The sequence below is a fragment of the Capra hircus genome, chromosome 10 (genome assembly GCF_001704415.2).
Source record: "Capra hircus breed San Clemente chromosome 10, ASM170441v1, whole genome shotgun sequence".
Taxonomy (NCBI): domain Eukaryota; kingdom Metazoa; phylum Chordata; class Mammalia; order Artiodactyla; family Bovidae; genus Capra; species Capra hircus.
Window position 1 is genome coordinate 67,662,557 of NC_030817.1, and position 14,243 is coordinate 67,676,799.

At 38.7% G+C, this 14,243-nt stretch overlaps 1 protein-coding gene across 1 annotated transcript in view; it reads left to right on the forward strand.

The window, feature by feature from the left end:
* The window catches only part of LOC102174745 (fibrous sheath-interacting protein 1), a 54,940-nt gene that overhangs the window by 21,935 nt on the left and 18,762 nt on the right, over positions 1-14,243 (forward strand). The window contains exons 3-6 of the mRNA XM_018053766.1: positions 234-332; positions 2,684-2,808; positions 4,263-4,373; positions 12,025-12,183. Coding sequence (XP_017909255.1) covers positions 234-332; positions 2,684-2,808; positions 4,263-4,373; positions 12,025-12,183 — 494 coding nt within the window. The remainder of the gene's footprint in view (positions 1-233; positions 333-2,683; positions 2,809-4,262; positions 4,374-12,024; positions 12,184-14,243) is intronic.

Here is a 14,243-nt window from a genome sequence, read left to right on the forward strand (position 1 = left end):
AAATTCCCACTGGCTATCTGTCTTACATATAGCAGTGTGTATATTTCCATGTTACTCTCTCCATTTGTCCCACCTTCTTCTCCCACCACCGCTTCCCCATGTCCATAAGTCTGTTCTCTATACCTGCGTCTCCATTGCTACCCTACAAATAGATTCATCAGTACCGTCTTCCTAGATTCCATATATATATATGTTAACATATGATATTGAACAAATGATTTTTAAATCACTAGATCCTTCTTGTAACAAGCATGAAGATACCTTTTTCTCGGTGTTTCACACTCAAGTTCCACCAGAAAACTATGAAAATCATATACAGAATGTCAAACAAGGTATGTGATTTTATATACTGTCACAAGAAGACACTAGCTATGTATACAAATATTCACAGATGAAATGATTTGATGTGATTTAATTCAGTGGTGAGGGGAAGTAGGTGAGGTTCTAGATGAAACAGGATTGGTCACAAATTAATCATTATTGAAGTTAGTTGTTGAGGGTCCATTATAATAGTCGTCTTTTGGACATTTGAAATTTTGTGTAATAAACAGTTAAATCTGGCTGCTAGTAATGGAAATCTAGTTTAAGTGAAAAAGAAAGTTTATGGAAAGAATCTTCCTGGTAGATAGCTTCTTTGATTCCTAAGATCATATCCTTTCGTTAGTCACTGGGTGAAAGTGAAAGTGAAAGTGAAGTCGCTCAGTCGTGTCCGACTCTTTGTGACCCCACGGACTGTAGCCTACCAGGCTCCTCTGTCCATGGGATTTTCCAAGCAATAGTACTGGAGTGGATTGCCATTTCCTTCTCCAGGGGATCTTCCCAACCCAGGGATTGAACCCGAGTCTCCCACATTGTAGACAGACACTTTACCGTCTGAGCCACCAGGGAAGTCTGGAGTCATTGGGAGGGTGATTCAATTCCATAATCCTCGAGAAGAGACCATGATCTGTCTTGGGTTAGGTGACCACCCTTTGTCCAACCAATTCATCCAACCCAGCAAGAGTTGGGGTCACTACTGGGACATGGTAACTTCTACCCTGGATCACTCCCAAGATGGAGAGGAGAAGAGGACATTTCTAGGCAAATAGTTTCTACCAGACTATCTAAGATTTTTTCCTACAATGTATTGAAAGTGTATTTTAAAGAAACTATTATAAATGTAGACAAAGATGCATTTAATTTGATTTATTTTAATGTGTTAAGAGAATATGAAACTTCAGCTGAATGAATAAACTTCAGATTTCAGTTAAAAAGACTATATACAACTTGGATTATGGGAAAGAGTTATATGTTTTATATCTAAGAAGGCCACTCACCAAAAAAATAACTCCTGCTTTAACTATTGGTGTTTGTAAGTCGCTCAGTCATGTCCAACTCTATACGACCCCATGGACTGCCTCCAGGCTCCTCTGTCACTGGGGTTTTCTAGGCAAGAACGCTGGAGTGGGTTGCCATTTCCTTCTCCAGCGGATCTTCCTGACCCAGGGATCAAACCCAGGTCTTCCACATTGCAGGCAGATTCTTTACCATCTGAGACACCGGATTGATTAAAGAATCAAATCTCAGTTATAAACCATAGATTTTTTTTTTTTTTTTTTGCCTAGAAATGTGTAACTTAAATTTAAGTAAAACTTTTTTTTTAACTCAAATTTATTTTAGTCTGAAAAGAAATTAAATCCAGAGATCTCACGCTTTTTCTTGGTCTTTCCAACTAGTGTTATCAAAATTTATTCTTTAATTATTAAACTTGTACTGAATCTTTGCTAATGAACCACAAAAACACCAGTTGACTAGCTCCCTTAATCCTTTTTATTGAGGTTACCTCTCTTATAAAACAAAGATAACTTTTAAGTAAGCCTGTCTGCATTGAGTTACTGGCTCGTGTTTTTTATTTTTTTTCTGTAGAACTTTAATATGGCAGTTTATCCTGTTTTGTAAGGTGGACTCTATTTGTCATTTAGGAAGACTCTTTTTATGCATATTTTTAGGGCTTTAATGAAGGATTCACATGGTCTTTTAAAAAATGCTTTAAATGTGACTACAGTGAAAACAAGATATTTTATAAAGGGGATAAGAGGCCACAAGTATTTTTCTTGCTCTTGTCTTGAGCACTCAGGGTCTGAACAACTGACGTTGATGCAAAGCTCTTCAAAGGTTGAGAAAAACTGACAAACTGAGATGGGCTTTAGGGGTTTGTGCAGATAGGATGTAGGACATCTAGAACACTTATGCCCCGACTTGGCTTAAAGAACAGGTTTGAACAAGAAGTTTATTGTTCTGAGAAGAGAACAGCGAATCAATGAATAGTAGGTAATGATTCTAGTCTTTAGAGTAAGTTTTGTCATATAAATACTAAAATAAAATATATGTTAAAATTCTCATGACATCAGTGATTTCTCCTTCATGTATATCACTTGAAGTTCTTTTCATATCTCCCATGATTCCAAAGGAATGGAAACATGATAACGAGTAACAAAAGTTTTATGAGAACTTCATTGCAAATTATTGTAGCACACTTATCTTTTTAAGAATAAATGTTTGTGTGTCTTAAGATTCTGATCTGAAATTTAGGACCTTTTCTATGTGTGTTTATTTCTTATATGTTTCAATATATGCTTAAGGTAAATTCTGGCATAATGGACAATTATAATTCTGAAAAAATTTTGAACTTTTTTATTATTAGATTTTACCTATGATGTGGAAAGAAATGAGTCAATGATCAAAGAAGAAAATAAACCTTTCTCAAATACAGAAAAGATTGAGCTCAGGGGTAAACACAGCCAGGATTTTATTAAGCGAAACATTGAGGTATGTACTTAGAAATTTAGAAGCCAGAATGTGGGACTAAATGAGCTGCAAAAATGGAGATAGCTGTGTTCATTGTCTTTAAATTTTTTTTTTTTGACCATGATACATGTATATGTAATTGAAGCAGTTTATATAACTGAAAGAGAAGTTTTATGAACCAATGCTTAATTTCACGATTTTCTACTCCATCCTAGCCTATTCTATCTCATCCTACCCTCTTAAAAAATGCTAGCTGCAACTTAATACATTTGTTTCATTGCCCAGAAATGAATCTGGTTCCTGCAATTTGAAAAACATTTATTTAAATAATAGTTTTATATACTGTTTCCCAGATTTTAAATTGCATATTAGTAAAATTGGTTTTATTTAAGTAATGAGATTGATTTTATAGTTGGTGCATTTAGAAACTTGAGTGGAAAATGCTCTTGGCAGAGGTGGAGAGGTCAGCTGGTTGTCTGCCTACTGGCCCTGCCTCTCCTCTCCTAGCTCCTGGAGCAGCCCATTATTTGCTTGGATTAGCTCACTGATACAGAGGCTTAACTTGGTTTTAAAGGCCGTGCAGTCTGACTTGGTTTGTCCTCAAGGCAGGCTTAGACTAACCAAGGGCACAAGGACTCCTGTATTCGACCAGAATGCGAAATAATACAGCAAGAAATAAAAGTATGGTGAACAGAAGGTTCACGGCGAGCCACTCAGGCAGTTAAATCACTAGAAAGCTACATTGATAAGTGTGACGTTTTAAGAGGAGAGAGTTAAGTAATTCATAGTTCAAGCCTGATGTTTTCCACAATTAGCACGTCTTTTCCAGGAAGACTGGATTCATGGGTCAGCCTGCCACTGCCAGGACTGGCCTCTGGGACTCTTGACTTTTAGTTGCTGCATGTTCCTATGATCTGAAAGAAACCTTCTCCAACTTGTTCTTTTTGCACTGGCTCATTGTTGGTTGACTTAATATATAATTTTCCAAGAGCAGTAGGGTTTTCCCCATATCCAAGTTCTTGCTGACACAGATAGCAGCTCTGCCATAGATTTTCCTTTTTTCCTTTTATCAATAGTAACTGAATCCTATTTAAACTCCTGATGTAATAGTCTTGAAACTTAAAAGCATTTTCATTTAGTGGATATATGCCACATAGAAAGTGGTGAGATTCCTCCCAAATGTCTCAGCAGGGATGTTGCATTTGATACATTTAATATAAAGAGAGGTTTGCAAACTGCCCATGTTTTATTTTTTATATAAAATGTTTGTTGAGATGGTTGAATATCTTTGCTTGGAGAATGGAGCTCTACCAAAATTTAGAATAAAATAAAATTAACCAGCAAATGAAAATACCTAATATAACAAATTTTACCTTAGTGAATCTGTATTATAGAAGCCTCAGATTCCATTTTAATTTTTCCTGAACTATGAGTTGCTTTGAGTATTTAATATTTTCTTTTGATACATTCTATAGTTGGCCAAGAATTCGGGAAAACCAGTGGTGATGATTGACAGAGAAAAGGAAAAGCTGGTTGAACTTTTGAAGGACTTAGACGATAGTGATTCAGGGCTGTCCAGTTCTGAGGTAAGTAAACTCTGATATTCTACAGGCTCCACACGTCTTAATTTTTATTTTTAAAATCATGTTGTTGATCAAATAGCAAAAACTGCAGTAATTTTTCAAATTATGAGACAATGTTTTTAACTTAAAAAATCCTGCTTTACAAATGTATTTTTATTGAAATTTTCCAATTTATTCTTGTTGATTCACCATTGACTCTCTTATGTCATTATGAATGACCTACATGTTGGCTTTCACAGTAATACCCTCTGCCTGTGATGTGACAGGCTTGCTCATTGATGACATAGAAATATGTTTCTCTGGATCCTTTTATTTTGGACATTTCTTATTATCCCTAAACTGATTCCACATAATTTCAGTGTAATCTTTAGTAACCCTTAAGACCACCATCCTGCTCCTGTCCAGGTAACGTTGGGCATTCAGTTCCCTGAAGAGTCTGGGGCAAGCACAGGCTGAGTCTGAGGAGTGAGTCCAGGCTGTGATTGTGAGTATTTATAGGGCCTGGCAGGTCACATAAGTAATGCAGGCTCAGAGTTTGCGCTTCTAGCCCTGTTCTTACTTCCACAAAGAAATACATTGTCCTGTGTTCTTTGAAACTCTTAGCTCTGTCATCTAATTTTTGTTCCCCTGTGTTTAGTAGAGATGATATGGCGACTGCTGCTGACACCCTGCAGCAGCCTTTTACCTAGCACATCTGTGCATCCATCCCCTGCCGTGACTCCTCTGGAGAATTGTCCTGGGCCAGATGGGAGCTGACCAGTCCAGGACAGGATGACACCTGCCCCCCGCCCTGCCCAGCCCCTTTGTTTCCTCACCTTGAAACAGGATGAGCTGTGTGCTGTGGTTTGTCCTCCAGAGCTTCCCCAGGGGTCAGTCGGTCTTCAGCTGAGGCAACATCCTTGTCTGGCTTTGTTCCCTTGTTCCTGGCCTGCTTTCCTCACATCCCTAATCCTGACAGCACTCTTCCACTAAGTCACTTAAACAGGAATCTCTGCCTCGGGTTCTGGGTCTAGGGAACCCAGCCTAAGACATGTGGGTTCAGAGGGCAGTTTTAGCTCTGGCTAAAAAGCAGTGCATGTGCAGCAATATCTGGGCCAGTATGCCAGTCAGTGGCTGCTGTGGCATAGAAATCCTCCAGTTTGTCAAGAGAAGCTAGAAATTCAGATTAAAAAAAAAAAAAAACAATTCTCTATAATTCCCACTCTAAGAAAGGCTGGTGTACATTCCTCCAGGTTATGTATTCACAACTGACACTGTGTTATGGCGAAATGGAAAATGGAATCTACAGACACTGGAGGTGGTTTAGGAGAGTGGTTGAGTGTCCTAGCTTCGACTGGAGGTGGTTTAGGAGAGTGGTTGAGTGTCCTAGCTTCGACTGGAGGTGGTTTAGGAGAGTGGTTTAGTGTCCTAGCTTCGACTGGAGGTGGTTTAGGAGAGTGGTTGAGTGTCCTAGCTTTGACTGGAGGTGGTTTAGGAGAGTGGTTGAGTGCCGGCTTTGGCAGACTGGCTAGAAAGCAGGATCTGCCACTTTCCAGTTCTGTCACCTTAGGAAGTTAGTTCTTCTCAGCTCAGTTTCTCCTGGACAGAAATCTAAAATGGTCTCACTGGACTAGGATCAGAGTGTTGGCAGTGGGCTGCTTTCCTTTCTAGAGGTTCTTCAATAATTAATTTCTAAAATCTTACATCTTAACAGGGCAGGATCTTTGGTATGCCTTGATTTCCCTCTTCTCCCATTTCTTCTCCTCTAGAATGCATTGAAATCACTTGGAATTTTAGTTCCAGGATGTTATACGTTTTCCTTTTAAAAATAGTATGCTGCTTATATTTCAGGAATCTTTCTCAGCAGTAGCCAAATTTTAAAACCACCTTATTACCTGTGTATTTAAACTCAGCTAACTGTTTATTGGGGCTTCTCTGATGGCTCAGTGGCAAAGAATTGGCTGCAGTGCAGGAGATGCAGGAGTTGTGAGTGCGATCCCGGGGTCAGGAAGATCCCCTGGAGGAGGAAATGGCAACCCACTGCAATATTCTTGCCTGGAAAATCCCATGGACAGAGGAGCCTAGTGGGCTACAGTCCATGGGGTCAAAATCATTTTTCCTGAGTTAGTTTTCTGGAATTAAAAGAATTCCCCTAAATACGATGGTGTATAGATAATTTTTGAGTGTTTGCATATTCAAAAATTAATTCTTCTCCCACTTGAATGATGGCTTCAAATGGTAGCTTTAAATGGTGTTAACTAAATTCTAGATGTAAAATCCCTTCTGGAAGCTTGTGGGATTTTTCTCTTTATTTTTGAATTCACCAATTTTATCAGAACTTATTTGTGTGCATCTTTAAAAACATTTTTGTTCTTGCATGGCACCTTCTAGGCAGGCACTTTTTACCTGAAGTTTCAATTTTCTCATCTGTTCAGAGAATTTTCTTCTGTTATTTCTTCTCTTCTGTCATCCCTTTTTCTTTCCTTTTGGGCTTCCTATAAAGTAGGATATCAATTGGGAAAGGGATTAACTGCAAGTCACAGAAAACTTTAAAAACCATGACTTAAATAAGAAATTTATTTATTTTTTTTCTGTAACAAGAAATCCAAGTGTAAGTAGCTAGTGTCTTTTGATCTTCTTGACTCATGGTCTTAATGTGTTTTTGTTATTCCACATGCAAGATGACTATGTCTGTAGATAATGTGTAAATTTTCCAGGCAGAAAGAAAGGGGGAAAGGAAAGGGTAAAAGAGATACCTCTGAAGCTTTGCCTTTTCATTTGGAAAGCTGTGGTCTCCCCATGACTTCCACCTGCAGCTCCCTGGCCAAGCTAAGACTGCACAGTCATTCATTTCATACAGCTGTGCAGTCAAGACTGGGGATTCAAGGATTTCACTTTTTTTTTTTTTTTTTTAAGCAGAAGAAGGCAAAGAAGGAGGAGATGGGAAGAGGGGACCAGGTCAGTCTATGTACCAAGCCCATACTTGGGTATAGAATCCCCTCCTGGATCTCTTCTCCAGGCCTTCAAGCATTTTTCTCATAATCTTTATTCTTTGTGCCATTTTGCTTATCTACATTCATTTTACAGTTTTCCGAGTTGAGTTTCAAACATCTCTATTCTGCTTACTTTGCTTGTGCAGCCCCCCTCTCTTTTGAGGTTGTTGCTATTTTTACAGTTATTATTGTTTTTTAAACTAATACTTGCTGAAAGTTCTTTCTGCAAGTCCTCCGAGGAAAAGGTGTCCTTTTTTATTATCTGATGTGGGAGTCATTTTATGTGGAGATTCTGTGAAGCCGGATGGGTGGTGACACATGATGGAATAGAGATCAGAGGAGGAGGATGTGAAAGTGGCAGGAAGGGACTGCCACCTTGAGGAAGGGACTGATCTATCTATTGTTTCCTGAAACTGTACCAGACTGCTTGCCATGCCTCAGATTTGCTGTATTCTTTCAAGTGTCTGTATGTCCTTTTGCAGTGCTCTGCCGCTTCACCTCTGACAAATCCAACATAAAGAGGATGACTAACATGATAATTGTGTTTGAATTCCTCAGAACTCATGCCTGCCAGTTGTTCCTTATAGTGGCATGCTTCATTGCATGGATGTAATGTTCTCTTCAATTTGTCTAGGATACTTTGAATTTGTTAAAGATTTTTCCCTATGTTGGGAACTCACAGCTACTAATGACTTTCCCCAAAGCCAGAAGCCTCTGCTGTTACCCTTCCCAGCAAAATGGGTTTTGCATCAGATCTTAAATTCCTCACATCTAAATCAATATTTTATGGGTGAATCTGATTGTAGACCCTCATTACTGGCCTGAATCCTAGCTGTAAAGCAGGTGGTGAAGAGCATTTTCTGGGTTCTGTCTTAGGGAGGCGAGACTCCCACACATTGCAAGTGTAGGCAGAAACCACGTACATCATCTACTACATGTTATACACCTGTATGCAGGTCAAGAAGCAACAGGTAGAACAGGATGTGGAACAACGGCCTGGTTCCAAATTGGGAAAGGAGTACGTCAAGGCTGTATATTGTCACCCTGCTTATTTGACTTATTTGCAGAGTACATAATTCGAAATGCTGGGCTGGATGAAGCACCAGCTGGAATCAAGATTGCCAGGAGAAATATCAATAGCCACAGATACCCAGATGATACCACCCTTAAGGCAGAAAGCAAAGAGGAACTAAAGAGTCTCTTGATGAAGGTGAAAGAGGCGAGTGAAAAAGCTGGCCTAAAACTCAATATTCAATAAATGAAGATCATGGCATCCAGTCCCATCACTTCATGGCAAATAGATGGGGAAACAATGGAAACAATGACAAACTTTATTTTCTTGGGCTTTAAAATCACTGTGGACAGTGACTGCAGCCATCAAATTAAAAGATGCTTGCTCCTTGGAAGAAAAGCTATGACCAACCTAGACAGTGAATTAGAAAAGCAGAGACATTACTTTGCTGACAAAGGTCTGTACAGTCAAAGTTATGGTTTTTCCAGTAGTCGTGTACAGTGTGAGTGCTGGACGATAAAAAAGGCTGAGCACTGAAGAATTGATGCTTTTGAACTGTGGTGTTGGAGAAGACTCTTGAGGGCCCCTTGGACAGCACAGAGATCAAACCAGTCAATCTTGAGGGAAATCAACGCTGAATATTCATTGGAAGGACTGATGCTGAAGCTGAAGCTGCAATACTTTGGCCAGCTAATGAGAGGAGCCGACTCATTAGAAAAGACCCTGATGCTGGGAAAGATTGAAGGCAGGAGGAGAAGGGGAGAACAGAGGATAAGATGGTTGGAGGGTATCACCAACTCAATGGACATAGCTTTGATCAAACTCTGGGAAATGGTGAAGGACAAGGAAGCCTGGCGTGCTGCAGTCCATGGGGTTGCAAAGAGTCAGACATGACTGAATGACTGAACAACAACACACAATTTCCTTCCTATAAAACATGAAACATTTCAATTTCTGCTGCACTTAGTTGAACAGTTCCTTTTCCCTCCAGTGTCATTTAAAAAGAATTCCATTCAAACAAGAATTTAAAATTTATTAACCAATATTTAATCATTGATTCCATAGTTGTTTTTTTTTTCCTGTCAGATTCTTATTTCTCTTTTAGGTCATACAGTATTTATGTCACTTTTACTTAGGAAAAAAGATGAGAATTTATTTGTGACTAGTTAGATTTTTTTTATAATTATGTGTAATTTTCATATGCCAACTTGCAAGTAAATTTTAAATGTTTATTGCTATAGTATGTCTTCTGTGGATATAGTATAATCTCACTTTCTCCCTACTTTCAGACTTTATGCAGTTATCCTTTATTATAAGTAACATGGCAAAAAAAATTCAGTGTTCTGGGTTGCAAGAAATGGAGGCAAATTTTGATTAAAAAAGGGAGAAAATGAATTTTTCGGGAGACGTGGGTAGCTCAAAGGCACAGTGGAAAGTTTGAAGGACCAAGTTTGTAAACCAGGCAGAAATCAAGAAAATGGCCAGAAAAAATAGCCAGAAAATGGCCCTAGAAACTCCTCAGAAGCAGGCTAGTTCAGGGTTGCACTGCAGCGGCCAGACGCCAGACACCCACGCTAGCCATCACTGCCGCCGCCTTCCCTGCTCCAACACTGGCTCCTCACTGCTGCTGCTGTCACCATTAACCTCTTCCCCACCTTCCTGGCATCTTTGAATCTCTGTCTCCCTCAAGAGTCTAAGTCCAGGCAGGGTGTACTTCCAACTGACTGCATCTAGTTCATTTGCTGGTCTTGATGCCAGTGGGTAGGGAGAAGGAGTGTCTGGTGGGGACCTGTTCCCTAGAGAGGCTTATGCAGTATTCGTGTCACTGAAGCAGGAAGGGAGATAGGATGCTGGGGCCAGGGAGAGACACGTGTTGTCTTTCTGCATAATTTTTTGCATGTGCTTTTTCTGGTTACCACTTAGAGATTGATCCCTGGTTTTAGAGTCATGAAACCAAAGGACATGAAATTCTTAGGCTTCCTTGCCCTCCATCTGCCCCTTTATTCTTAGTGTTCTTCATGGTTCTTCTGCCTTCTTGCTTCTCTTTGTGACCTCACCCATTCCCTGAGGGTTTGAACCACTATAGAATTATGGGTGAGTCCAAAATACTTATTTCTAAGTCTCTATCTTGGACTTCAGACAAACATATTTAACTACCTGACATAATCGGTGGATATCCTAGGGGTATCTGTGAATATTGAAAGGCCCCAAACAGAATTCATTATCATTTGCCTCCTCAAACCTACAGTGTGTCTGGGTATTTCTTATTTTGATCCATATGACCACTATCCCCCTAGTTGATAAAAATCAGAAATTTGGTTTTTATGCTTGATTCATACTCCTCTCTCATTCTTCCATCAAATTATCTCCAGATTCTGTACATTCTGCTTCCTAAGTATCTCTGGAATTGGGTCTGTGTTCTGCATTCCTAGGAAACATTCCAAATTCAGACACTCATCACTTTTCTTTTAGATTGTGGCTTTTGCTTCTTAACTGGATTTTCTGTCTCTCATCCCACCCTCACCAGCTCCAGTTTTAAAGTGCACAGCTAATTGTGTTGTTTCTCTAAGATGTTACTAAGATTGATTATTTCCTTTAGGAAGCCTTCTCCAAACACTTTTTCTCCTTGCTCTTTCCTGTTCAGAGAGGCTAGTTGACCCTCCCTGATCCCCGTGGAGCCCTGGATTTACCAATACTTTTCACACCTTGTTAAAATCTTTGCTGTCAAGGGACTGAGAACTCCTAAAGGCAGGAATGTGTGAGATTCATATTGAATCACTACTGCCCAGTATAAGGCCTCCCCACAGTAGGGGATTTAAAAAACTTTTTAATCTATTTTTAAATTGAAGGATAATTGCTTTAAAGAATTTTGTTATTTTCTGCCAAACATCAACATGAATCAGCCACAGGTATACATATGTCCAGTTGGGGATTTTTGAATGAAATATTATGAATGGCTTTTAACCTGTGAAGAAACTAAAATTGAGATTGACACATATACATTGTTGATACTATGTATAAAATAGATAACTAATGAGAAAATACCATATAGCACAAAGAACTCTAAATGCTCGGTTGTGGCCTGAATGGGACGGAAATCCAAAGGAGGGGATATAGGTATATATATACATGTATTCATTTTGCTGTATAGTAGAAACCAAAACAACATTGTAAAGCAACCATACTCTGATAAAAATTAATTTACAAAACTAAAAATAAAAAAGAGAAACTAATGTTGGTTGAATGACCAGTTGTGATCTTGAAACCCAAACAACCGAGTTTATAGACTCAATTGCTTTTCAGGGACAAAATTTGAAAACAACATGTCCACTGTAGTGTAAACATGATTTCTTCCTATTCAACAAACCACTTTTCCAGAGTGGAGAAATATGGATGTTATGAAACTCAGACTTTGAGGCCAAGAGATTTATTCCATAGTGGGAAAGCCCTGCAAAATATAAGAATATACTTTACGCAGACTTGGCAGATAATGAAACCTTAAACCATTTAATTCTTTTCTTGTACTATCCCAAGTTAATTTTGTTGTTTTTTTTTTTTAATTTAAAATTTTTATTTGTTTTTGTGAGGAGCATTGATGTGGCTATTTAAAAGGTATATTTTGGGAAAAATGTAGTGTGAGAATGACCTGGTGACCCTTGTTTCCTTTTAGGGAGGTCAGTATGGCTGGCTGGTCCCGGGAGAAGGATACACGCTTGCAGTCACCCAGCATCAGCAGCTTGCTGAAATTGATACAAAACTCCAAGAACTTTCTGCCATCTACCCAACAATTTTCAGCTCTTCTCCAAGACCAGAACATCAGAATGATAAGGTATATTTGATTCAAGAGCCTGAATCTAGATTTCAGGTTTATATGTACCTACGCTAGTTCACATCATTTGGCAATCTGCTTGTTAACTAGAGAGATTTCTTCCCAATTGCTTTTCCCATGACTATAATTGTAGTGATAGTGATTTCCAAAACAGTGTGTATTTTCCCTGGCTGACTTTCTGTTCATTATTCTTTCAGTTGATAATTTGCTAGGATGGGGTTACTGAGGAAATATTTATTTTAATATCTTTATGACTTAAGCTGATTCTTGATCATGAACAGAGAAGAGGAGAGGGAAGAGAATCAGCACAGCACTCATTCCTTTGAGAGCTTTATTTCTCTCTGTTCCTTGGTTCTAGGAGTTAGCAATGATAGTCACCTGTCCCTTACTCTGCCACATTCTTCTAGCTCCTCCAATTTAACAAGCAGTGAAGCTCACCAAATGGGTTTCCCTCTGGCTCAGTGGTAAAGAATCTGGCTGCAGTACAGGAGACTTGTAGGAGATGTGGGTTCAATCCTTGGGTCAGGAAGATCCCCTGGAGAAGGAAATGACAACCCACTGCAATATTCTTGCCTGGAAGATCCCATGGACAGAGGAGCCTGGTGGGCTACAGTCCATGGGGTCTCAAAGAGTCAGACACAATGAGTGACTAAACAACGATGCTCACCATGCTGATGGCTTCTATCCTGTGAGGATTCTTCACTTAATAGGTTCCCCCAGATACTCTTTTATGTAGCTAGTAGAAGGTGGAGAAAAATCGAAGAATGACGGCATCTTTGGAAAAGTAAATGCTTTTCCTGCCCTTAGGTGTCAGTATTTTGTGGGATCTAGTTTGCAGTTGGGTGGTAATTTTGCCTGAAGGGAAAATGGCTGGTCTTTCCTTAGTCTACTAAGCCTCCATCAATTTTGTAAACACATCACCAAATCATTTTCTGTACAATATTAGATGCTTGTACTTGTTTTTACTTGTTACTTTACTTGTTTTTTAAAAAATTTAAATATTTTTATATACTTAAATTTAAATATTTTTATATACTTCTATATATTTATAGACTACTATCAGTAGTCTATAGGTAATAATTCTGCTTTATAGTGAATCTTTTCTTCAAGCTGTCAGTTGAAGATTAGGGATCTGGATTTGGGTCAGTTGAACTACCTTAAGAGAAAGGAGCAGTGTTAATATGCTCCCAAGAAAGTTTGGTTGTGAGGGAACCTTTATGGAGTCATCACAGCTTCCTTAAATTACTAAGGACCAGGCATAGCTGCCTCTGAGCCCTTGACACAGCTCAGTGGTGGTAGTGGGAACCACTGTTTTCTGGATTGGGGGCAGAGTTCTAAGAGAGAACTATAGAATCTCTGTCCTCACCCAAATATACCCTAGGACTTTGACACATCAGCACTTTTGCTGCTAGTTTATTTATGTTTACTGGGTACCCATTCCCAAAAGGAGGAAGCCAGGACAGGGGAATAAAATTGTTCAGGGATATTCTTTGTTCTTTCTCTGTTATAGCTGATTTTTGTTGTTGTTATTGTTGTTAGATTTCAAAGGTTGCTGAGATCTCAAAGCTGGATAATGGTCCTAAATACAGAAAATGTCTTTTTCACAATCATCAAATGTTATTCTTGAAAGAGAGACTTAGAATTTAGAGATTTGTTCAGCCATTAGAACTTCTGATAAAGCATGAAAATGATCAGATGCTGTCATTGTCATCTAAATCACATTTCAAAGTTAGCATTTATGATTTAAACAAAATATTTAAAAAATAATAAAAGGGAAAACCAGTACATTACTTGGTTGTTATATACTGATATTATATATTTTTATGTGAAACAAATTATATTTAGAGAAAAGAGAAAACTGCATTTTGGGACTCCCATTGGATGCAGAAACAGAAATGTGACATCCTAGTTATTGCAAGAAGATAATTAATGCTCCTTGTATGCAAAAAAAAAAAAACAAAAAAAACAACAACAACCTCTTTTGAGCTTTTATTAAATCTCCTGTTGGCATTTCCTCATTTCTAACTAACACCAGTATTGCACTTTGAATTTTCAAGCTA